The sequence below is a fragment of the Aulostomus chinensis genome, chromosome 21 (genome assembly GCF_037954235.1).
Source record: "Aulostomus chinensis isolate RoL2024-O1b breed Wild chromosome 21, RoL_Achi_v1.0, whole genome shotgun sequence".
NCBI classification, from domain to species: domain Eukaryota; kingdom Metazoa; phylum Chordata; class Actinopteri; order Syngnathiformes; family Aulostomidae; genus Aulostomus; species Aulostomus chinensis.
In genome coordinates, this window is record NC_141340.1 from 10,879,701 (window position 1) to 10,902,402 (window position 22,702).

A 22,702-nucleotide genomic window follows, 5' to 3' on the forward strand; every position below is an offset into this window, starting at 1 on the left:
GACATCATGGCATGTTAACATATCTAGTTAATTAGTTTGTCACTATTGATTACTCTAATGTAAAGGGCAAGGAGTGGAAAGCGTGTGATGGGAGGAGTGTTGCGGTGACCAACTCAAGCAAATGGATCGTGGTCCCTGCGGTGCACGAATACACGCTCCTGGCCTATTGACCAGGAGGATCACCTTGCAGCCCTACAGAGTGCACCATTGATTTTGCCTCTTTTCTCCCTGTTTTTGTGTCTTTTTTCCCCTTCTCCATCCCTCCAGCGAGTATTCATATGGGACCTGGATGAAACAATCATCGTTTTCCATTCCTTGCTTACGGGTTCATATGCCAACAGATATGGACGGGTGAGTGACATCAGGCAGTAGTGCTTTACTTTATCAGCAAAACACATAACTTTTGGGAAAAAAAGGAGGGAAAATGGCTTTTTTGTGGAGGATAGATTTCACTGTAGGATAGAGCAGAAGTACGGATAATTGTTTCTTTTTTTTTTTTAATAGGTCCAATGAGGCTTGGCAAGTATTTGACTGTTCTGTGCAGCTGTTGGAGCCGTGCATGGCTGGTCGGGGCTCGGCCACAGAGGCTCACAACAGTTGCACACTGGATGTCTATTGACACATCTTAAGTGTTCCTTTCTCCCTCCAAAATACCACATTGTTGGTTTAATTAAGTGCTTCTCAATCCATCCTTTTCAGGCAAGGATCTCCCAGGAGACCCTGGCGGGAGTTTACCAAATGGAATTCAGTCCAAACTAAAGCTCCTTAAACCTGCCTTCATTAGGCTTCAAATTGAAATATATATATACATATACATCTTAAAAAAATATATATTATCATTATTATTATTATTATTATTATACTGAAAGGTCATTTTCTTTTTCTGCTCACAAGATAAAACGTTTACTTTTCCAGGCTTTGCTATTTGTTGTTCCACGTAAATTGCTTCTCTAAATTTAAACTTTCCAAATAAACAATTTGGGAAATAAGGCAGAATCCTATTCTCATGGCTTTGTTGAGGTCATATATCGCTCTCAAAGTTCGTCATCCACTCTGCTTTCCCATTCAGATATATTACACTTAAAATTGGGGGGAAAAAAAAAAATCAGTCCAAGTCTGTTCATCACTTGTACACAAAATTCACAGAAATGTTTTTGCTCTGAAAGCATTTCACAGGTTGTTTTGGCAATAGGGGTGTCTGGTTTTAAAGTCAGAAATGACATATTGCTGCTCATATATCAGAGAGCTTAGCGTCTGCGGCCCATACTCTGTGCCTTTGTTCTGCTGCGAGGGGGTGTTTGATGGGGGCAGTGTTTTGTTTTTGGGGTGAAAGAGTGCTGCCCCACGACCCTCCACTGTTTATTTACTTTATTCTCAGCCCTGCATTCTGGGTAAAGAGTGAGCTCAGGCTTATGCCAAGGACCTGCGCCTCTGTAATGAGGGACTCTACACACGCACACGCACACACACACACACACACACACACACACACACTTGCATACACAGGGTCTCCAGTGTACTCGTCTGAAGCAGGAAACACTCCTGACTCCACAAGGGCTCGTTTCATCAGATGTCATATAGGATATGACAACAGCTAGAGTCCCTCGCTCTCTCTGTTTTCCCTCCATCTTTTCCCCCATTTTCTCTTTTTCTCACACTCCAAGCAGCTGACACTACCCCATAAAAATTAAACCATAAAAGGGAAAAAACATTTACTCACAGCAACCACAAAGCACGCTCCCTCCATGCCTATCAGAAATGCTGATCTGTAAACTACCTCTGAAAAGAAAGTGAGGCACTTCCCCACAACTACCCGTCCACCAAAACCACCAGGGTGCCTCTCCCCCCTTCTCTACCCCATCTGTCATTCATGTCATCCCTATCTGGATGGCGCAAACAGAAAAGTTATAAAATAGTTTTCCCTCTCTGAGCTGACTATAAATAGATGTGTATCTGAGTGAGCACACATCCACACTTTCTCCTGCTAGCTGTGACCTCCCACCCACTCTCTCTCTTCCTCCCTCGCTCCCATACCCACATAAACACACTGCTGTTCTTATCAGCTCTTTTAATTGGCATCAAGGCAGCTCACCCCCATAAAGCTGATGGCTAAAGCCAGCTGTGCTGCTATTGGGCTGGTCGGGGCTAGAGCTTAAAGTAGGTGGAGATGAGGAGGAGGAGGAGGGTGTTGGTGGTGGGGTGTTATTGGTAAGGGCCTCAGAGGGAGGGAGAGACTTGGCGCCCCAGTGGATGGCACTGACATCTCAGGACAGGTGGTGCTGCAGCAATGACAGCAGCAGCACTTTGGCCTTCTGGCCTGCTTGTATTCTTAACTCCCTCACTGACTGATTGTTTAGATTTAATTGGAGAGGATTCGCTCGCACTGCGGAAGACTGCCCTTTCCCACCAAACTAGTTAAATCACCCAACAGTGCCAGAGGTTGGAGGGAGTGAGCCGCTAACCTGTTGATGCAGGAGGTCGATTATTTTTGATGAATTCTTACAGGAAGATTAACTGGGAGGTGAAGAGAAAGCACAAAGCCTGTAGAAGAGGGGATTGAGCTCTACTTGTGTGGTTTGCCCGCTGTCATTTCAGGGAAAACACAAGCATTGTGGGGTGTGACAGCTAATCAGTAGAAAGCTCAGGTGTGTCTTCAGGTGGTTTAAGTCTGTAATCCCTGCTGCTGGTCCTGCCTGGGTCGAAAAATCCTCCTTTTACACCCCGCTATTGTCTGTCTTTGCCTGCGAAAAACATGCTGATGAGCCAGTCAGAAAAAAAAATGAAAGCGGGGAAAGGTAATCAAATTGGGCAACAATTTTTAAAAACGGAATCATTTTGTATTGAAAGAGTATATTATTTAGGATTTATGTCTACATTTGGTATACACAGTTTTATCAGCATAGATATTGGTCATTTTTTCAATATCTGTACCCTGAGGTCTGATGTGTAAAACTGGACTGATATTGGTCAAATCTCATCTTTGTAGAAACAGTGCAGCAAATATATGATTTATTGGACATCAGTTACTTTTACAAATTTACAAAATCGGCATTGTGCTTTTCAGTATGTACAAAATGTAAAAATCTTATGAACTAGTTTTATACAGATAACATCAATAAATATCTGTTATCGGCCAAAACTCCGCCATCATTTCATTGTTGTTTAAATATATACATTTGTGTTTAACTGATTCTTTTTTCAAACTGCGTTAAAGCAATTTTGCTATTTTGTATTCAAAAAAACAGTTAGGCACTGTTTTTACGGTATAAATACAGGGCAGTGTTTAAATGACTTTATGAAATGCACTGGAGACTTTTTGCCTATTCATTATCTTTTTAAAGGGAAAATCACACACATTGTCCCAGGCTCATTAACTATTTACAGTGAACTTCACTCTTCTCCAAGTATTAGCTTACAGACAGTGCAGCACTATCACCATTACCGCACGTGTCACATTACTGACAGAGATCAGGATTTAAGGGAGGAAGGAAAAAAGAAAGAATGAAGAAAAAATATCGGTATTTATTTTTTAATAAACATATGACATTGGGTGTCCGAGATGTAGAGAACATCAGGAGAAATTGTGTTGAATCACCTCGAGAGCAATCAGATGATGCATCAGTACAACTATGTGAAGAATGGGCTCTTTACGACGAGGCGGTGACCCCGACTGCTCTACTCCTCAACCACCCCTCCAGAGAAGAGTCATGCTTTTACTGCGTTCATTCAAGTCTGAGGCATTTCTGATAACTATTCTGGTCCCTTTAGGAGGGTCATAAACACGAGCTAAAGTCTGCCTAATGTCTTCTTTTATGAGAATAGCCTGCTGGGAAATTAATAGAGTGAGGAACAGCATTGTTTACTGTATTGCATTATCTCTTTAAGAACTTTCAGAAAGTCTTACGTCGTTGTTTTTGTCTGTCTTTCTTTTTTTTTTTTTCAGGACCCGCCAACATCTGTGTCATTAGGACTGAGGATGGAAGAAATGATCTTCAACTTGGCCGACACACACTTATTCTTTAATGACTTAGAGGTGCGTGCGTTTGTGTGTTTTACTCTCGTCTTTAAGGATTTTTTTGTTTTGTTTAATTCTTCTCATGTGCCTCACCTTATGATGATTTAGTAGTCTGAGAAGTATATATTGTAAATTCTTACAGTGGAGCCTGTTTCTCAGTTATCAGTCCCATATTGGAGAAGCATTACCTTCGAGCCCAAGGGATACTATGAATTTTACATGTGCTGTCAGTCTCAGTCGTTCTTTGGTCCCCAGCCTTGCCCCCACCCCCAGATCCTTCCCACTCCCACAGAGGCCGGCGCAATTTGTCAGGCTTTAGTGTTTCCGTGGCCGCTCTGTCTGTCTGCATGTCATGCTGTGTGTTTGGAGTCGCTATCCACCTACACCACGGACTTAAAATCCTCCGCTGTCTTCCCTCCCACACCCCACCCCCCACCCCCCAATTCGTGTAGTGTAAAATCTGCCCCTGGGACACAGGAATAGAGGGATAGGGGTGTGTGTGTGTGTGTGTGTGTCTTCTACAGGGAGAGGCCAAGCAAAGATGCCTGTGCACATACATGTTTGCCATGTGTATATTTATACACACACACACGTAAAGACATGAAGACGCACCCGCTACCCTTCTGATCCAGATGTCAGCAAAGTATCAGTGCAATCAATTTATCTTTCTCGTATTTTCAATGTTCGCTTTTTTTCATTCCTCCTTTTTTTTTTTCTTTTCGTCCCTGCCTCCTCCCGGCGAATCTGATCCCACTGACCCAGCGCTTTTCCTCAGTGTCCTGCTTTATGCTGACCTCACAGGAGAGGAAATGTTTTGTTTGATACTTAAGTGTGAAGAGATCTGTGGCCAGCCTGCCAAGTCTCATTACTCACCACCATGTTCGGCTGTGTTACATGAAGCAAACTCAAGACAGAGGAAAAAAAAAATTTTTAAAAAGATGAGAGAGAGAGAGAGAGAGAGAGAAAATGTTCTCCCAGACAGATGAGTGACTGAGATTCCAAACGTAGTCATCGTGATCAAAGTTAATTGGCTGCAATTGGCTGCTTAAATATTTCCTTATGCCCTGGCCATGTAGAATCCATCGTAGCTGCACTTTATTTTAATAGATGTGCCCCAATCATTTGAAAAAATGTCAGTTTGCGACAACGCTTAAATGTGGTTTTGCTCAACATCTGTCCTGTGTTTTGATTTCTTTTCATGTGTGATGGAACTGTTCGCAGATGATTTGGCTGCTCAGACGTCTTAAAACATTGTTTAAAAATGTACCGTCTTCTGTTTCTTCTCAGAATTAAGATTATTAGATTTTCTTTTGACACTTTCCAAACTCGACGTGCGACTAAAATAGCAGCCGGCTTAGAGGATGCTTTTATAGAACATAAAGACCTCTCTGCAGACGCTGTCACTAACAGTCACACTAGAGGAGGAGCGACATTCTGCTGAATGCGTATTGATCTCTTCTCTTAAACTGAGCCGGGCCAGCCCAAGTGTTAAGTGCCCGTTCTCAGCAATGCCTAACCAGTTGTGTTTCCTCTCCGCTGATTTATAGACCTCCATCTCAGATAGAGCTAAATAGAGTCCAACTATTAATACCACCACCAGCAGCAGTTATGTATTTAAGCATGTGCAGAAATGCATATGGTCCATCTAATTTAGTCTAAGCCATAAAGGGAGACCCCAGAGGCTGTGCAGAAACACAGGTGCAGAGTTAGTGGCCTAGCAGTGTGTGTGCGAGGGGTGAATCGAAGTCTTAACACTGGTGTCCTGCCAGCCTATATACGCGAACATTAAATATGGCCTGAGTCAGCGCCAGAGCAGTTGAGCCAAATCAGTCCAGTCCCGACATTTTCAACTTACCCGGGTTGTTGTGTTTTTGGGTTTTTTTTGTTGTTTTTATGAGGCATCTAAACATCACAATTGAATATAAGATTGTATTCTGCATGCTGACACTGCAGCAAGGACTTAGCTGGTGTATTATCAAGTGTGTGTGTGTGCGTGCATGTGCGTGCGTGCGTGCATGTGCGTGCGTGCATGCGTGTGTGTGTGTGTGTGTGAAAATGAAGGCTGGACCATGTTGATAGAGCTGCTGAGTGACGATTCAGAGGAAAGTCATAAAAAGAAAGGGGGCATGCCAAAGGGGTCAACAGGGATCAGTTTCACCCTTACGTCTCTCTCTCCCTCTTTTTCTTCTCTAACCTTTTTTTCTGGATCAGTGCTCTTTCTCTCTCTCGTTTTCATTCAGTTAGGTAGTATTAAAGGTGGGTCCCAAAAGTACTGCGCCTCCTTGAAAGACCCCCTCCCCCAACAACCCAAACACACAAATCTCTGCATCGATCGTCTCACCAAACAGATTTTCGAATCAGCCTCTAAAATAGTATTTGATCTGTTTTCATCATCAAATATGTTCTCAATGACGCCAGCAATAAGAAAGTAATTCGAGGCAATTTGATCTCTATTGATGCGATCGCCACTCAATTAATTTTCCGTCTGGAAAAGTCATATTTTTGTAGCTACAGAGATGAGAGAGAGAGATGAGATGAGAGATTGATATGATTGATAATATAATATAAAAATGAGAGCTGAAGCAGTTAATCTATTAGGCAATTGAGTGAAATGTAATCGCCACCTGTTTTGAGCATCGATTTATTGTTTTAGCCTTTTTTTTTCAAGGAACATTGTCAAAGCTTTGCTGTTTCAGGCTCTTCAGTAGAAAGATTTGTTGCTCTTTTGGTCATTTTTTTCACAAAAAATGAAGAGTCTTTTGGTTTTGGGTAGTTGTGATGAGTATTTTTCAGATTTTTTTGGGATATATTAAAAAAAAATAAGTGTCAGAAACCCAACCAGGCAATATCAGTTATTGATTTGTGTGTGTGTGTGTGTGTGTGTGTGTGTGTGTGTGCGCGTGTCTGTGTGTATGTTTGATTACAAGCTTTTTAAATGAGATTTGATTAATTAAGTTAAAAAAATTGTTCTTGAAAATCGATATTTATTAAGTTGGTCACAGAAGGGCTCTTAATTCTGGAGATTTTTCTCTCCATTAAGTGTGTCTGTTGCAATTTTGATTGCAGCATTCTGTCATGATGTCATATGTGGAGTGGTCTATAGTGATGCGTATAATTAAGCCAAGCCCCCTGCCCCCTCAGCTTGGCACTGACTCCGGGTGTGACAACTATAGGTGCGCTGCTGCAGCGGTATGTGGGAACCGGGGGCCTCTCTCTTGCTGGCCAAGCCCCCTTGTGCTCTCCTCTCAGTGGGGTACGAGGGGCTGCCGTCTCCCTCCCCGCCTCCACCTCCTCCCCGGGTGAGAAAACAACTCTCCCTGTCTGAAGGATAAAGGGCATAGGGGCAAACCACTCACGGCCAGAAAAAGGGGGGCAGGGTTTCTGGGAATATTTTAAAGTCCACTGATGCCTGATACATGTTGTGCTCAATAACATGTAACATGTAAAGACACCTACTCATAGAAGTACCCACATCTTCACATACACACACACACACATACATTTATGCTCGCGCACACACACACACACACACACACACACACACACTATATCTGTGGAACAACCCTGTGACAATGTGAGCTGACTGCTTTTTATAGCTCCCAGTCTGTAGGCACAAGGTTCAACCCTCCTCTGTCACTCTCACCCTGGGCCGGCCTGTTAATGAGAGATGCTGTGAAATGCACGGTTACCTTTTCCTAGAGGCCTCCAGAGTCTCTTAGCGCTGAGCCCTTCTGTTGGTTTTATGTCTCACGGTAGAGAGTCAGATCCTGCACTCGCTGTTCCATATGATTGGTAGCTTTATGGTGTTTTCCTTTTTTGTGATTTTTATTCCCAGTAAGGACCCAACATTAAGCCAGCTGTGCTTTGCATTAAATCTTTAAAGTCATTCAGTTGCTTACTTGAGTACACAAGTTCACAGTTCTACAGTATATTTATCGCCGTCATAAATAAAAGTATACATATATGAGCTGCACTGGTGAAAAACTATCCCTTCGTGAGTCTTCAGTGGCACTGCAGCCAAATAGTGAGCTAAAATGCAATTTTTATTTCGATATTTTTCACATTGGTTTCTTAAGTTTGGCAGACGCCAATGCGGGTATTTCGTCATTAGCCACTAATTCAGCGCTTCTGTCATGCTCCTCGACAGAGCTCCGTCAAGTCTGAAGGAGAGACAACTGATGTGTTTTTGGAAAGACTACAGAGAAAATGTCGAGGTTTCAAAAACCGCCCTGTCAGTCTTCAATCCACAGCACTCCACCCCCCCACCCACCCACCCGCCAACTCTCTACCCACTATCCTAACAACATGCACCAAAAGGGGTTTGTGGGTTCATGGAAAATATAACATTACTGTCTAGTGACAAATGGTTATATTTAATAATAGATTTCTTGTCCTGCTTTCAAAGCAAGACGCGGCACCTGTCTCGTACTGTTGGTGGAGATTCGTCCATACACCTGGCAGGAGAGTGAGCTGTTTCTCTGTGTGTACACTGTAGTGAGGGAAAACACTGAAATGACTGAGATTTGATATTGTATAATGTTGTTTTCCTCTTGGTGTGGTTTAGACATGCGATGCTGAAAAGATGGAATAATGAGAAGCAGTTCGTCCATCACCTACCTGTGAGGCAGGCGCTTCCTAATTTTTCCCAGTCATTACAACAGGCTTTTACGAAGGAATCATTTGGTCAGAATTCAGTGGGTTTTGGTGTGAATTGGTGTAAAACCAGCATTGGCTTCTCTATACCGGTGCTTTGTTTGGCTTCGCTGTTTGAATTCCGCAACTGCTCAAGCACAGATTTGCGGTTTGGATTGAAGCAGATTCGAAAGAACTCCTCCTTTGTTACCCACATCCTGTGTTTGACCCCCAGGTAATCAGCCCCCCTTGCTCTGCACCCTCCTCCTCTGCTCACAGACAGGCGTACCTGTGGTGGGAACAGAGAAGGAAGTTGCTGGGGGTCACAGAGCATAGGAGGGGGAGGGGGGATGACAGCCTCTGACGGCGGAGTGGCGGTATTGAGAACCTGCGAACCATGGATGAGCCTTTTTCACATGGCATTAGCCTGTAGGGTCACAAGGAATTCTCTGATGATGGCTGTTATCGCTCATGCTGTGTGGACCCCTCCCACCCATCGGTTCACCCGAGAGAGAAGGGGCTTGTCTCTAAAGAGTGGACGCTATCTATGTAGGGGCAATCATTGCACAAAATTTTTTTTTTAAACGGAAAAAAACAGCAATTTCTGTGTTTTTTCTGAGCAGAATTCAGTTGTCTCCTGCCTGTGACTGCTGCCGTCACCACTCGCAGCTCTTTCCAGGGCTACAGGAAGACTCAGGCCGTCATTGCTGATTGCTCAATGACAGATGCCACGGGAACAAAGAGAGCTCTGATAGCTTCCTCCCTGGTGAAAAGTTCTCAACAGAGCAGTGGAAAGACAGAGAAGGGAAGAGAGGGTGAAGGATGGAGAGAAGTAGATGCATCCTGTCCTTCACTTCTTGTGCCTTTTTTTGTGCCTTATTTTTTTTAAATCATTTAATGCTGAATTATTGACGAATGACCTCAAATAAAAGAAAAGGTGCTAATGAATTTAACAGAGAGTGGTCATTTTTGCAGGAGTAATCTTTACTCCTGAGTACAGTAGGAACATCTGGTGTAGGTTAGCAGTGATTGTAGGTTTTACAGAGACCACTGTTTGCTTGGTGAGGGGAGAATGGGGGGGATGTGATGAAAAAGAGATGTTCAAAAGGTTCTGAGAAATTCTCAGACTTCCCCTCAATGTGCCACAATGCTGAAGGCTTGTCAATCTTTTTGAAGCACTTTTGTCCCCCCCCCCCTTATTTATAATGCATATTATTATAATACGGTGGTGCATTGGTCAGCACTGTCACCTCACAGCAAGAAGGTTCTGGGTTTGAGCCCCAGCTCCAGCACAGGATCTTTCTGTGTGAGTCTCCATGTTCTCCCTGTTCCTGTGTGGGTTCTCTCTGGTACTCCAGCTTCCTCCCACCGTCCAAAGACATCAAGAGAGGACGAGGCTGATTGATACTCTAAATTGACTGTAGGTGTGACTGTGAGTGTGAATGGTTGTCTGTCTATGTGTGTTGGCCCTGTGATGGACTGGCGACCTGTCCAGGGTGAACCCCGGCTTTTCCCCCCTGAAGGTTGCTGGGATAGGCTCCAGCCCCTGCGACCCTTAACAGGATAAGCAGAAGAAAAAGGGATGGATGGATGGATGGATTGTTATGCTACATCATCTTTGTTTGCTCTGAGTTGCATTCTATATGCATTTACAAGAGTGGCATTGTTTAATCCAAATAGAATATTGTAAATCGGGTTTTCATCAACATATTTTGATGCTTATTATGAATTATCTTAAGAAAGTTTATGGAAATTCAAAAGAACTGTCACGTTCACTTGAGAAAGTTTGCAAAACAGTGTTGGAAATCCCTTTTATGAATCAGCTCTTACATAGTAAATCTTTAACTTACACACAGGACTTTATTGATATGGGATTTTAGCCCTGTACTAATTTAACAGCAGAAAGAAATCACAGATTAGCAATAAGCACGACCGATAAAGTGAAACTTTGTCCTGGACCGAAAAGAGACCCCATCTATGTTCACTGATCACAAATGTTGTACCGATATGACATGTAAGTACACAGGAGGCTAATTTCTTCAACAAATAAGTTACTTTATTAAAAGATAAAAATTAACATTGTCATACATGACTACTTAAATAAAGAACAAAATAAAACCGTGAAGTAAAAAAGGCAGAGGTGCACTATGTAGTGGACCCACAACATTACACTAATTTAAAGTGATCATGGCCATTGTTTTCTACATTATGTGTGCTGTAAGAAAAAATGTCAACATCGGTGCATGTTGGTAAACATTTACCCAGATAGAATATATATGTGATATTCCTCTGACAGGCTGATAATGGTTGATATATCGACTGACTGGTATATTGTAGGACAGATCAGTCGGCCGACCGATATTTCGGCCGACTGACGTTTCAGTCAACGTGCAATTACAGCGTGGCCAACCGAAGTAATTCCCAAAGACCTCTCTTTTTTGCTGCCACAACCAAGTGTTGACATCGCCTGTCCACTGGCGGCCTGTTTTAATCATCCCAAACCAGTGGATGGAGACCCACCTAATCCTGATTTCCTTTTTTTTTTTTTTTTGCCACATATTCACAGTTCACTTACTTAACAATGAAATGCAAATACCAAGATCCTGTATTTCAGTGAGTCCATTGGACCTCTGCTACACCATGTTTCTTTCCGTCTCATCCATTTCCATTATATGACTGTGCTAAAGTGACTTGAACCTGCACCATCCATGGCTCTGTGGTGTTTACGAGGCCTTCAGAAGTGGCTCCTAATGAGTAAGTGTAAGGGTTACTGTACGACATTACTCACAGCCACCTCCTCCATTAGCTTCCCCAGGTCCTCCCAGGGAGCCGGTGCAGAGGTTTATGCCAGGCCCAGCTGGGAACAGTAACTTTACTTTTGGAGCATTCTTCCAACACCCCCCCCCCCCCCCCCCCACACACACACACACACACAATTTTCCTGTTTTATTTAATGCACACACACATACAGGTATACATCCACGCAAAGGTTTGAACTGTTAATTATTTTCATTTGCAGAATTTTAAAAAAAAAACCTCGTTCAGGCAGCAGTTATATTAGCCTGTGTTGCACCTAATTACTGAGACCTGTTTGTGTGTTCCGGATCATGTTAGAGTTTGGGATCTGGCTGACCTACAATTAACATGCTGTAATATTGCTCTCAGATGTCAGCTTAGATCCGTGCTGGTGTCAGACTCTGAAACAGCAAATATAAGGAACTGTTGTCGTCATACAAGGAGGCGACGTATAACTAAGCAGTGATATGGCAAAGGAGTGTTTTCAGTTAGCCGTTTGTGTTTGATTCATTAGCAGATAATTACTGGCCCATTGAAGTATTCCAGTAACCTGCGCCAGAATGGGAGGTCTCTGAATGGAGGCTTTATGAGATACTTAACCCGGGGAGCTGTTTTTGTTTTCCTAAACAAACAGACACTTCTAAAAGAATTGTGCACACTGATATTTCTGGCTTTCTTCAGAGGTACATTTTTGGATAATTTGTGAACATAAATTATCCACAAGTGTGCTGGCAGCAGATAGCCAAGCTGGGACAAATTGTAGCTTTCTGCAACTATTAAAGATCGGCTGGTGAGTGTCTGGAAACAGATTAGGCCAAAAACACCCCCCAGCCCCCACCCTCCTGCCCACCCCCGCCTGTACCCCATTTCCAATTGGCAGTCCATCTTCTGGAACGTAGGGCTCAGAGCTGGCTCCATGTGAGGTCACTTTGGGCCGGCTCCCCTGGCCTCTTTACCCACCGCTCTCCTCCATCTCCACTGCTCTGCTACCCTTCCATTCCCTTATCGGGGTGCCGGAGCCCCGGAGAGGAGGGGAAAGGGTCACGGGGTCAAAGTCTTTTCCTCTTTGGATCTCGGGGCTTGCTGGGAGAGGCTTGGCGAGAGAATGGCTGCATTAGAGCAGGGGTTGGGGGTCAAGATTTTAATTCTGTTAAAGAACAGCTGGTTTGAGTTTCTCCTCTCGTCGCTCTCCCCTCCCTCTCCCCACAAATCCAGGGAGATGAAAAATTTGTTCAGAGGGGAACCAGTAAAATAAAAAAGGTTTACGGTCCAAAGCCCTTACCCCTACCCTGCTCTAGCATTAGAGAGGAATGCAATAACGTCAGCATTTGGCCTCAGTTAGATTGACTTAAAACAAGGAAGTCCTTTCTGTGTTTTGGTGTCTTAACAGCCGGATGAAACTTAATTAAAAAGCTTTAAAAATCATGAGTGTTTATTTTTATATATATTTGAAAGCAGAGAAATTCTCTCCTTCATGAGAACGTATGACTACTAACATAACTTTAAACAGGTGGGACTAACCTTTTTGGCTGTTGGAGAACTAATTCAAAAACTTTATCTCTCCATAGATATTCTTTAAACAAGATACCAAATATATTCTATGTCACGGATTCTAGATCCAGACTCAATTCGATGATGACATGATGATCATTTTCAATCCTGCAACAGAATAAAAGCAACTCTATCCTGTGCTCCGTGTAAAATGTGTTGATCTGAATGTGAGGGCAGGACTCCCTCACTTTTCAAGCAGGCCGAGGGGGTGGGGAGAGGGGAGGAAGGGGGAGGCACTAGAGCGCTCCTATAAATGGAAAACTAATAACAGATTTTTAGTCTGCTTTCTCCTGCACTCTTTTGCCGGCTGGCTGACTGGCCCTGGGGCTGTGTTGGTGTGTGGCGCAGCAGCAATCAGAGGTCATAATTTCATTGGCGGTTAGCATCAGGTTCAATTTTTCTAGTAGGTTACATTTACCAGAAAGTCTGGATTGTGTTACTGTGCACCGGTGGAATCAGCGAAGAGCTGCAGAATCCCTATACCTTTCCAAGAGGAGCCAGGCACCCCCAAGGGGGGAGATGAGTGTGCGCATATGTTTGGAGATGCAGAGAACATTGGTGCCAAGGCTCCTTATTCACCCAGTTAGCCTACATACGTTATTCTACCATATATATCTGTACATGCAGACATAGCACTTCAAATGCCAACCTGGAGAGTGTGTAGAGTTGCTTAATTTCTTAAGTGTGTGTGTGTGTGTGTGTGTGTGTGTGTGTGTGCGCGCGCGTGGCTGTGCATAACTTTAGACCCCTCTAGTGGTGGCAACGTTGTGGGCCTGATGATGAGAGCTAGTGAGGTCACAAGGGCAGAATAATGGGTGTCAATACAGGAGAGAGGGATGAAGAGGTAGTTTCAAGTGATACTTCACCCAAAATATAGATTTTCAATTCAGCTACTTTCAAAAAATGTGTCTTTGGATCATAAAGATATTATTTGTCTCACTGCAGTATGTTTTTGTTAACTCCAGAGTGCAGAAAAAGCCAGCAAAGTATATTTAGCTTAAAGCTAATGGCAATATTGGTGAGCAACTATGAAAAATAACTGTCAATAAATGTTTGTTTAAAACTAAAAAGTTGTTAGACATGCGATGCTGAAAAGATCTTGTTTAAAAGCTAAAATTTTAAAAGTGCATCATCACATATTATCCATGTCTTCTTTATTCAGCCCCTTGATTTGAGCTTTGAGTGGATTTTTTCAGCTTTTTTCTTTGTGACCTCAAGACATGTATTTGTTTGTACTTGAAAGGCAAACACTTTTTGGTTGAAATACCCCTCTGAGAATGGCGTTCCTGAATATGCTGAATGACTAAGAACGAAATAATAAGGAATTTCTCGAAAACAGAGAACATTTGTTGAGCGTGTGTTAGTCTGACATGGTTCAAACTGGATGTTTTGGGGTTTTCCAGGAATGCGACCAGGTACACATTGATGATGTTTCCTCTGATGACAACGGCCAGGATCTTAGGTACGAGAATCACACTTCAGTTCTTATTAAGGTTTATTTTCAGTGTTGAAGCAACACGCGCTAACAGTGTATTCTCCTCCCAGCACGTATAACTTCAGCGCTGACGGTTTCCATGCGGCAGCGACCAGTGCCAACCTGTGTTTGGCCACAGGTGTGAGGGGTGGCGTGGACTGGATGAGAAAGTTGGCCTTCCGCTACAGACGAGTAAAAGAAATCTACACCACATACAAAAATAATGTCGGAGGTAATCCCCAACAAGCAGCGCTGCTCTATAGAGATTAGCAGGAAAAAAAATAGAAATGCAGACACGTACATGCCTCCTCGTTGTGTGGTCGTGTGAGTGTCTGCACGTGTTCACTCGTGTGTTCATGAAAGCACACATGCCACACCACTTGGTCTGGGTAAATTTTGAAAATTTCAGCGGTATTTGGAGTACTGGTCCAACCCAAACAATGTTACTCTGCGTTTCAGGTCTTCTGGGCCCGGCCAAAAGGGAAGCCTGGTTGCAATTGCGAGCAGAAATTGAAGCCTTGACGGACTCCTGGTTAACACTGGCACTGAAAGCACTAACATTAATCCACTCAAGGTAGGACTCCAGTGAGGAAAATTGTACCCAGTCCCACACCGCACATATATTAACTTGCATGTGGTGTAAATAAGTCAACTCCATCCGCCCATGCTATTAAAGAAAACACCAGGGCTTCGAAGCTGTCAGTCTTCTGCTTTTGAAAGATTGCGCCAAAGAGATCTGAAAAGAGAAGCACATCCAATCCATCATTGCTGGATGCTTTTTAAACTGTCAATGCATTGAATTGTGTCTTTTACTTTCTTTTGTCCTCCCTAAGTGTGATGTCCAATGATGTCATGGTTTCGCTGTCCTCCTCTGTCTCTCCCAGGTCAAACTGTGTGAATATCCTGGTGACCACAACGCAGCTCATCCCAGCGCTGGCCAAAGTCCTGCTCTACGGCCTCGGCATAGTCTTTCCTATTGAGAATATTTATAGCGCAACCAAAATAGGTAAACGCCTGCAGCTTTTTGTTCATTGTGATAAATCTGTTGCTATATCGGTCGAGGGAGTGCAGACAGCAGTGGTGTTTTCATACAAGGTTTTCGGAGACAGAAAGAGTTTTTTTTTTTTTTAATGTAGTTCTTGCCATTCGTTATAAAAGAATAAATACGTAAAACAAGTGGTAGAAACTCCTTTTTCTAATAAGCGCTGACAGAAAAAATTTTAACTCATTGTTAGTTTGGGAATATTTCTGTATATTCCCAGACTGTCTGGACAGCATGCATGTTTGAGAAACACTTGCACAAAGCAACAATCACAATCCAAGTCATTCCTCAAGGACATCTCAGAATTTCTCGCTTACCAGGACTAAGCTTCTTCTTCTACTCTGTACAGCCATGCAAACATTTCCTGTACCACTGTCTTCTGATGAAACCACGCAATGAGTAGTGTATTTGCTCCTCCCTTTCAAGACGTTTTTCTTCAAATCCGCTTGACAATTCAATAGGAACAGGAACAGGAATTAATGGAGACACACAGGCTACTTAAGTGATGGGACAGAGGTGTGGACGAGGTGGGAGATTTACTCAGAGAGGAGGATTGATGTTCTTGTACTAAGGACTTGCTCTAATCAGCCTGGGATTATTTTCTTGGAGCTGGGCCTGTGCTGGGCCTCCCCAGGCCTCTCCTCCTGCTCGGTCTCTGCATATGAAACCACTTCTCCACATTTATGTCATTCCACAGCCCCCTTTCCTCCTCTTCCTCCTTGAAACCCCCCACCCCCCAATCTTCCTCCAGCCTTTTCCCCTCCTTTGCTGTTTCAAATGCAAAATAAACATCAAGTTTCACTCCTGCGCCATTTTCAGGCCCATCAGTCCAGAGTTGGAGCAGAGTACAGTTCTTCTTCTCCGGTCTATGCTGGAGTGATTTAGCTGACCATTTGTCCCACTTCTGAGGAGGACAGAGAGCATTAATGCTTCTCAGATTGTCTTTATCTGAAGGTTGATCTTATCAAAGTGTTTACACTCTGCCCTATTTTGTGCTTGTGCTGCTTTTAAAGGAGGCTCTTGTCACCGTGCACCTCTGAATCAACTTGACAGAGTTTAGCCAGTATGTCTGTGCAACCATGCAACGGCTCACTAACATCTTCACCTCCTCCGCAGGCAAAGAGAGCTGCTTTGAGAGAGTAATTCAAAGGTTCGGGAGGAAAGTTGTTTACATTGTCGTTGGAGACGGCGTGGAAGAGGAGCAAGGCTCAAAAAAGGTAAGAGACACTGTACAGAGTGAGTTTAGAATACAGGAGAGGTGAGGAGAGGAGAAAACACCCGGCGAGGTCAAGAGTTCATTATAAATGGCTTCAGAACACAAAACATACCAGCCATACCTTCCCACTGCTCTCCTCCTCCTCACTACTTTACTTTCATTCATTTATCCTCTAGGTCGTCCAAGTACAAGAGAGAAAGTCAGTAGTATGTAATCAGCGCTCTTCCTCCGCCATCTCAGGTTTACAGAGCAGGGGAGGGGATACAGCATAATTATATATTCTTGCTCGTCGCCCTCAGCAGTGTGAATGCTGCATGTGTAATGTTAGACAGGCCCTTTCAGGCATGTTGAAGGTAAATAGAGCGCACATGAAGGAGACTTAGATGAAATTAGAATATTTACAGCAAGCACGACAAAAAACGCCGACATCTCCCGTTGTCTGTAGAGGGAAATCTGACATCTGACTTACCTGTCGGCTCTTGCTCCCTCGTTTGTGTATTCAGCATTTCTGCCAAGTTTGGACGCAAACCACACACAGCAAACAGAATCATTAGCAAAGGAATCAGCAGCTAGGAGCATATTTGATGGTGAGCCGCGGTTTTCACCTGTTCTCGGTAAACAAGAAGCACGAGGACAGATGAAGCAGCGATTAAGAGGACATCGCAGCCCTTTGCCTGGATAAGTGTGTAAAGCAATATGTGTGTGTTAGGGAAAGTCCTGAGTAAAATGGTCTTGAGGGATGATTGTGGGAAAAAGATGCAAATGTTTTTACTCAGCCTCGAGTTGTTGGAGTGTGACGTTGATGGAAGGATAAAACGAAGGTGGGGGTTTTTTCCTTTCGCCGTGACTCACCGCGCGGTAAAAGGTTTCTGTGTCAACATCAGAGAGTTACGTGAAATAAAACAACAGTTTCACCCGTCAGGAGGCGCGTATCGGACGTGACGCTGTGCGAAAAGTAGACCCAAAAAAATCATTCCTAACCTGAGAAAAATCCAGCAGCAGTTCTCTCCGTGGTTATTGCCACAGCCAGGGAGAGAACTTCTGATAACATCTCCCAGCTTTTAAACTTAAAAGCAAAGACAATTTACAAAACAAAAAGCAAAGAGCTTTTAAGGGTCAGTGCAGGCTCCTCTAAGCGGAACATATGCCTGGGAGAGGCCATACCTTTGATAAGGGGAGGGTAATGGTCTCCACACACGGAGGGGCTGAGGACTCTACCTGACAAGCTCCTTTCATTCTCTGCGACTCAGGTTTCGCCTCCGTCCTGTGCTCGGGAACAACAGCTCATTTGCACTATCCTGAACACACACTCGCAGCCGGGGGATTCATTCTAAAACACTGTGGGGACTTATGTTCAGTTCCCTTGGAACAGAGCTACTGGAGTAGTTGGTGGTGTAAAACTACAGCTTAGTTTGAGGTACAGATGTAGTACTTTGCTGTGCAGAAGTCAGGAATCAGGGCGTATTGTTGATTTAAATACTTCTCTTGATGAATTAACCATAATTACATCCAATAATGATGCATGATCTTTCGATAACAGCATTTAAAACCTAAATATATGCACGGCTCCTTAGTTTTCAGTGTGATTGATTATTTCAGCCCTGTGTTAAAATTGATTGTACCACTCTTATTGCTCCCGCAGCACAACATGCCCTTCTGGAGGATCTCCAGCCATTCAGACCTCATGGCCCTCCATCACGCTCTAGACCTGGAGTACTTGTAGCACTACACCACCATCGTAAACCCTGCTCTGCCTCAGCACACCCTGCAACCTTTCACCTTAGCCCTACGGCCCCGTCCCTGCGCTTACCACAGACCCTGAGGCTCAGCAAAGGCCCCCCTCACCCCACCCCTCTGTGCTACCTGGCGTCTGTCTTCCACTACACAGGAAGAAGAGAAGAGAATGGGGGGGAGGGGTGGCAGAGCGCACGATTAATGTGCTGACATACGGTCACACTTTGTCTTAACCCTAAACTTTTTTTTTTTTCTTCTTGAAGCGAAGGAGAGCGGTGAATTTACGGCGCTGCAGCTGCTTGCCCTGGTTACTGTGAATTGGCTGCTTTCTGTAGCTGTCAAAGTGTTTTACGGCCCTCCGCTTGTGCCGGGACTCTGTCAGGGTTCACACCTGTGAGGAGAGCAGAGCTACTGAAGGCCTCGCCACCTCGCCATAGAACTCAGCTACAGTCGAAACGCAGGCCCACTGGTGGTGACTCTTCTCCGTCCCGCTCCACCTCCCCCTGTATTGCTGTTCCTCAGTCCTCCACCTCCTGCTCCCCTCCGTCATGGGACAGACTGACAAAAGCGACTGTTAGCCATCGCCATGGGAGTCCCGTGCTTCTTATTTATGAACGGAGACTTTGTGAGTGGCGAGCAAGAAGGTACCTCCATGACAAAAGACTCGTGCCTTTTACAAAGAACAATTGATTTCCACCACAGCAAGAGGATTATGGCAGAAAGGGGAGGGGGGGGGGTTTCTAATAATTTAAAATTACAAAAAAAACTTTATTTACAACGCTGAGACAATCTTGTACAGAGGAAATCTTTTTTTTGTGTGTGTGTAAGTTTGTAATCACTGGACTATTCCTTCCTATATTCATTTAGGTACGTGCTCTTTAAAAGGTGGCAATGCTTTTTTCATTGAAGTTTTAAAAAAAAAGAAAGCGTTGATGTGTTTTGTTCAGTAAACAAATATGTAGATAATGAGATTTTGTGATAAATTGTTTTGTCAAGACCAAAAGCATGGATGTCAAGTGTCAATGACCTTTCATTTGATTCTTACAGGATTATTTAATCTCCTCCATAAGTCAAATCGGTATTTTAGGTAGCTTTTAACTCTTTATGTCATCTCACCAGCTTGCAGCCCTGACTCCCAAAAATATTTGGAACTTTAATTCCCCCCCCCCCCCAAAAAAAAAAAAATCTGGCACCCAAGATGAATTTTCCTGCCTCCTGAGAGCCATTTTAACAACAAGTTTGAATTAAAATAAAAAAAAAAACAAAAAAAAAACAGGCTTGAATAAGTTTTATCGTCTTTTATACAAGCACTATAAAAGCTCTTGTACAGCAAGCGTACTTTTCTACGATGTGGTGTTTTTATTTGATTTTGACCCTGCATCACCCACCACCATCCTCCTCCTCCTCCTCCTCCTCCTCCACTCCCCCGCCCCCCCCCCTTTTTTTTTTTGAACGAGCTGACATGCACGAAGCCCTTTTCATGGGGCTTCGACATCTGTGGATTGGGAAACCATAATTAACAGTGAGAGAAAAGCCACTAACTACGAGGGGTTTGTGAACATACAGGATATGTGCTATCGACTGTGAATTTCTTAAACAGAAACCAACTGGTGTTTCTGATTTTCCCTCCTTTGCACATGATCACTGTTGGCCTTTACATTTCAATTCGGATGCCTCCCTCGCTCCCTTCCTCCTCTCCCTCTTACCACATTGTCTGATCTTCAAACCCCCCCCCCCCCACTTCACTCCTGGAGGAAGAGGGGGGGTATCTGCGTATTGCTGCTAGATCAAGGTAACGGTAGGTAAATAGAGGAAGTTTTTATAGATTCATACAGCACGCTTTTTTTTATTATGTTGCAATCATAAATGCAAACTGGAAATACTTTACACTACACAGGCCTCATTGTGAAAAGGATTGTTGTGTCTGCAAAAAATATGTGTACAGATGTTTTTTTGTTGTTTTTTTTTTTGACATTATTATTTGATTGTGTTTAAATTAATAAAACTGATTTGTGAAGTAGTACATGTCGCTTTCTTTTTATTTATGTTCTCGGGTGTATTTATTTCTTTTTTTTTTTTTTGACAAGACGATGTTCCATGCTCCTCATAAATCAAGGAAACGCTTGTAGTTTAAAATGTGGTTTGGATGCTTTTTTGGGGGGGGGGGGGGCGGGGGTGAAATGTCAAATGTACGAATGTCTCAAATGTAGATGTAAAATGATTTCAAACATTAAAGGCCGAGAGATTTTTATTTATTTTTTTTAGATCTGGTTAAACTTAAACGCTCCATTGTGTTGTTGTTAGTATTAAAATAACAGCTATTATTTGCGGCTGCAGTGTCCCGAGACTGACACTGATGTCACGGGCTTCGGCTGCTAATCCTACCAGGAAACAGATAGAAACTGGAGCTGGTGCGAGTCTAGACCAAACAACACCACGTAGCCACGCGCTAATCACATCCTTTCAATCTGCACCAGAGCTGCTGCGTAAAACAGAGACATTGCCCAACTCTTTTGTAGCGCAAGGAACTTTTCTGTCGCGTAAAATTCAATCACCATTATTTTCATACTGTCTGCGCATTCCTAAAACCAGCTTCGCATTTATAATCTTCCAAAGAGGCTCCAAGTGTAATTAGAATAGATCCAACCACTCTGCGCTATAGAGAGCAACGTATGAAGAGTATTTATGAGTGATTTTATGAGGTGGCCACAGCTAAGAAGGCCCATCATGTAACACTATAGCCTGGACAGGGAGGAACAGCCTCCTCTAAACCACACTGGTGAATTAAGCATGCGTGGAATTTTATTAAGAGCCGCACGACCCATTTAATATCTGGATCAATTATACTTTCGGATGGAATGCCAGGAGTGAGAGGCGTGTGTGAGTGTGTGTAGGCCGGACTGGACAGAGCAACCTCAGGAATTTTCGGGGACAATGAACTCTAATGTGCTTTTCCCCACTTCTGAACAGCTGAAAGAGCCGTCTGAGGTCCTGACTGGTTGTCATTTTAGGAGACGAGCGTCTGTTCTCTTGGATAATTTCTCCTGCCGCTCAGAAAGTTGGCAGAAAAAAAAAAAGAAAAAAAAAGCGAAAAGCGACGACACCGCAGATTGGATTACATGAGACTGAACTTTTCTGGCATTGCGCTGAAATGTTTTTTAAGCATCCAAGGAGGTGAAAATAGCAGAATGAGGAGCAGTTTTATCTTCCTTTCATTCATAAATATTCCACTGCTTCAATAAGGCTCTCAAAAATCCTCATCCATAGCATTACTGAGGTCCTGTGTTAGGCGTTCCTCACCGGGACGTCCCAGCAGCAAAGCGCCCACCCTCCATAAAACTGTACTGCAATAATAAACAAGCCAGCGGTGATTTACAACCTCGCCCAGACAGTGATTTCATGCAGATTTTCCATAGAGAGGGCCTCTGACTGTGCATCACAATTGAACTAATATTGTATTACATGTATATCAACCCCCCCTCCCCCTCCCTCATGCCCCCTCCAAAAAACTTGATCTGCCACATCTCTTTTTACGAGCAGGAAGCCTATTAATAGGCTCTCCTCTTGGTGGCTAGTGTGTCTCAAGTTTGGATTCTGGAGAAAGCAGATGTGCACAGATTGAGACAATAAGAGAAAGGTGGTTGGAGGGGAGGGGCAAAGAACCAATCAATCAAAGACACCATGAGGTAGTTTGGGGCTCGTTGCGGTGCTTTTGAGATGAACGCTGCTGTTTCCCCTGACGACAAACCTGTTGTCATGCTGTAGTGGGTGATGGTGCTAAACTAGGCTCTTTGTTTACTGTTTGTTTATTTCTCAGTTACTGGGTTTTGACAGGCAGAGTGAGGCTGGGACAGCTGGTAATCAGGAAGCTGTGGATGCCAGGGATCCAAGCCAGGAGTATCAACTCAGAGGGGGCCAGGCGGTCTACAACTGTGCCCTCACAGATGAGGGTTTTTTTTCCCCCAAGTGTTGATTGGTCGTAATGGAGCCACAGGATAAAGCATTTCAAAAGCTGTAGTAGTGTTTTTGTGCTCTGACTGCAGGTGAAAGACACTCTTTCTAAAGGTAGAGTATACAATGTTGTCATAAAAAAACACAAAAAACAAAACAGACATATACAAAATTAGTCTGGCTAACATATCACTCATGGGTCTCTAGACATGTCTGTCCTCTGTCTGTATTTCAATGTTTTTGTTTTGTGGGGACATTTCTGACAAAATGCTTGTCGAGTGAAACTCTCTT

At 43.6% G+C, this 22,702-nt stretch overlaps 1 protein-coding gene across 11 annotated transcripts in view; it reads left to right on the plus strand.

The window, feature by feature from the left end:
* Nucleotides 1-20,508, plus strand: part of eya1 (EYA transcriptional coactivator and phosphatase 1) — a 62,679-nt gene extending 42,171 nt beyond the window's left edge. For 10 of the 11 annotated variants that reach the window (XM_086191174.1, XM_086191173.1, XM_086191179.1 and 7 more), the window contains 8 exons: nt 268-351; nt 3,944-4,033; nt 14,398-14,456; nt 14,540-14,700; nt 14,928-15,042; nt 15,353-15,474; nt 16,627-16,727; nt 18,369-20,508. In XM_086191174.1, the coding sequence (XP_086047300.1) occupies nt 268-351; nt 3,944-4,033; nt 14,398-14,456; nt 14,540-14,700; nt 14,928-15,042; nt 15,353-15,474; nt 16,627-16,727; nt 18,369-18,449 (813 nt within the window). In that variant the 3' untranslated portion in view covers nt 18,450-20,508. The remainder of the gene's footprint in view (nt 1-267; nt 352-3,943; nt 4,034-14,397; nt 14,457-14,539; nt 14,701-14,927; nt 15,043-15,352; nt 15,475-16,626; nt 16,728-18,368) is intronic. The other variant, XM_086191180.1, reaches the window with a different exon arrangement.
* The last annotated feature ends 2,194 nt before the right edge of the window (nt 20,509-22,702 follow it).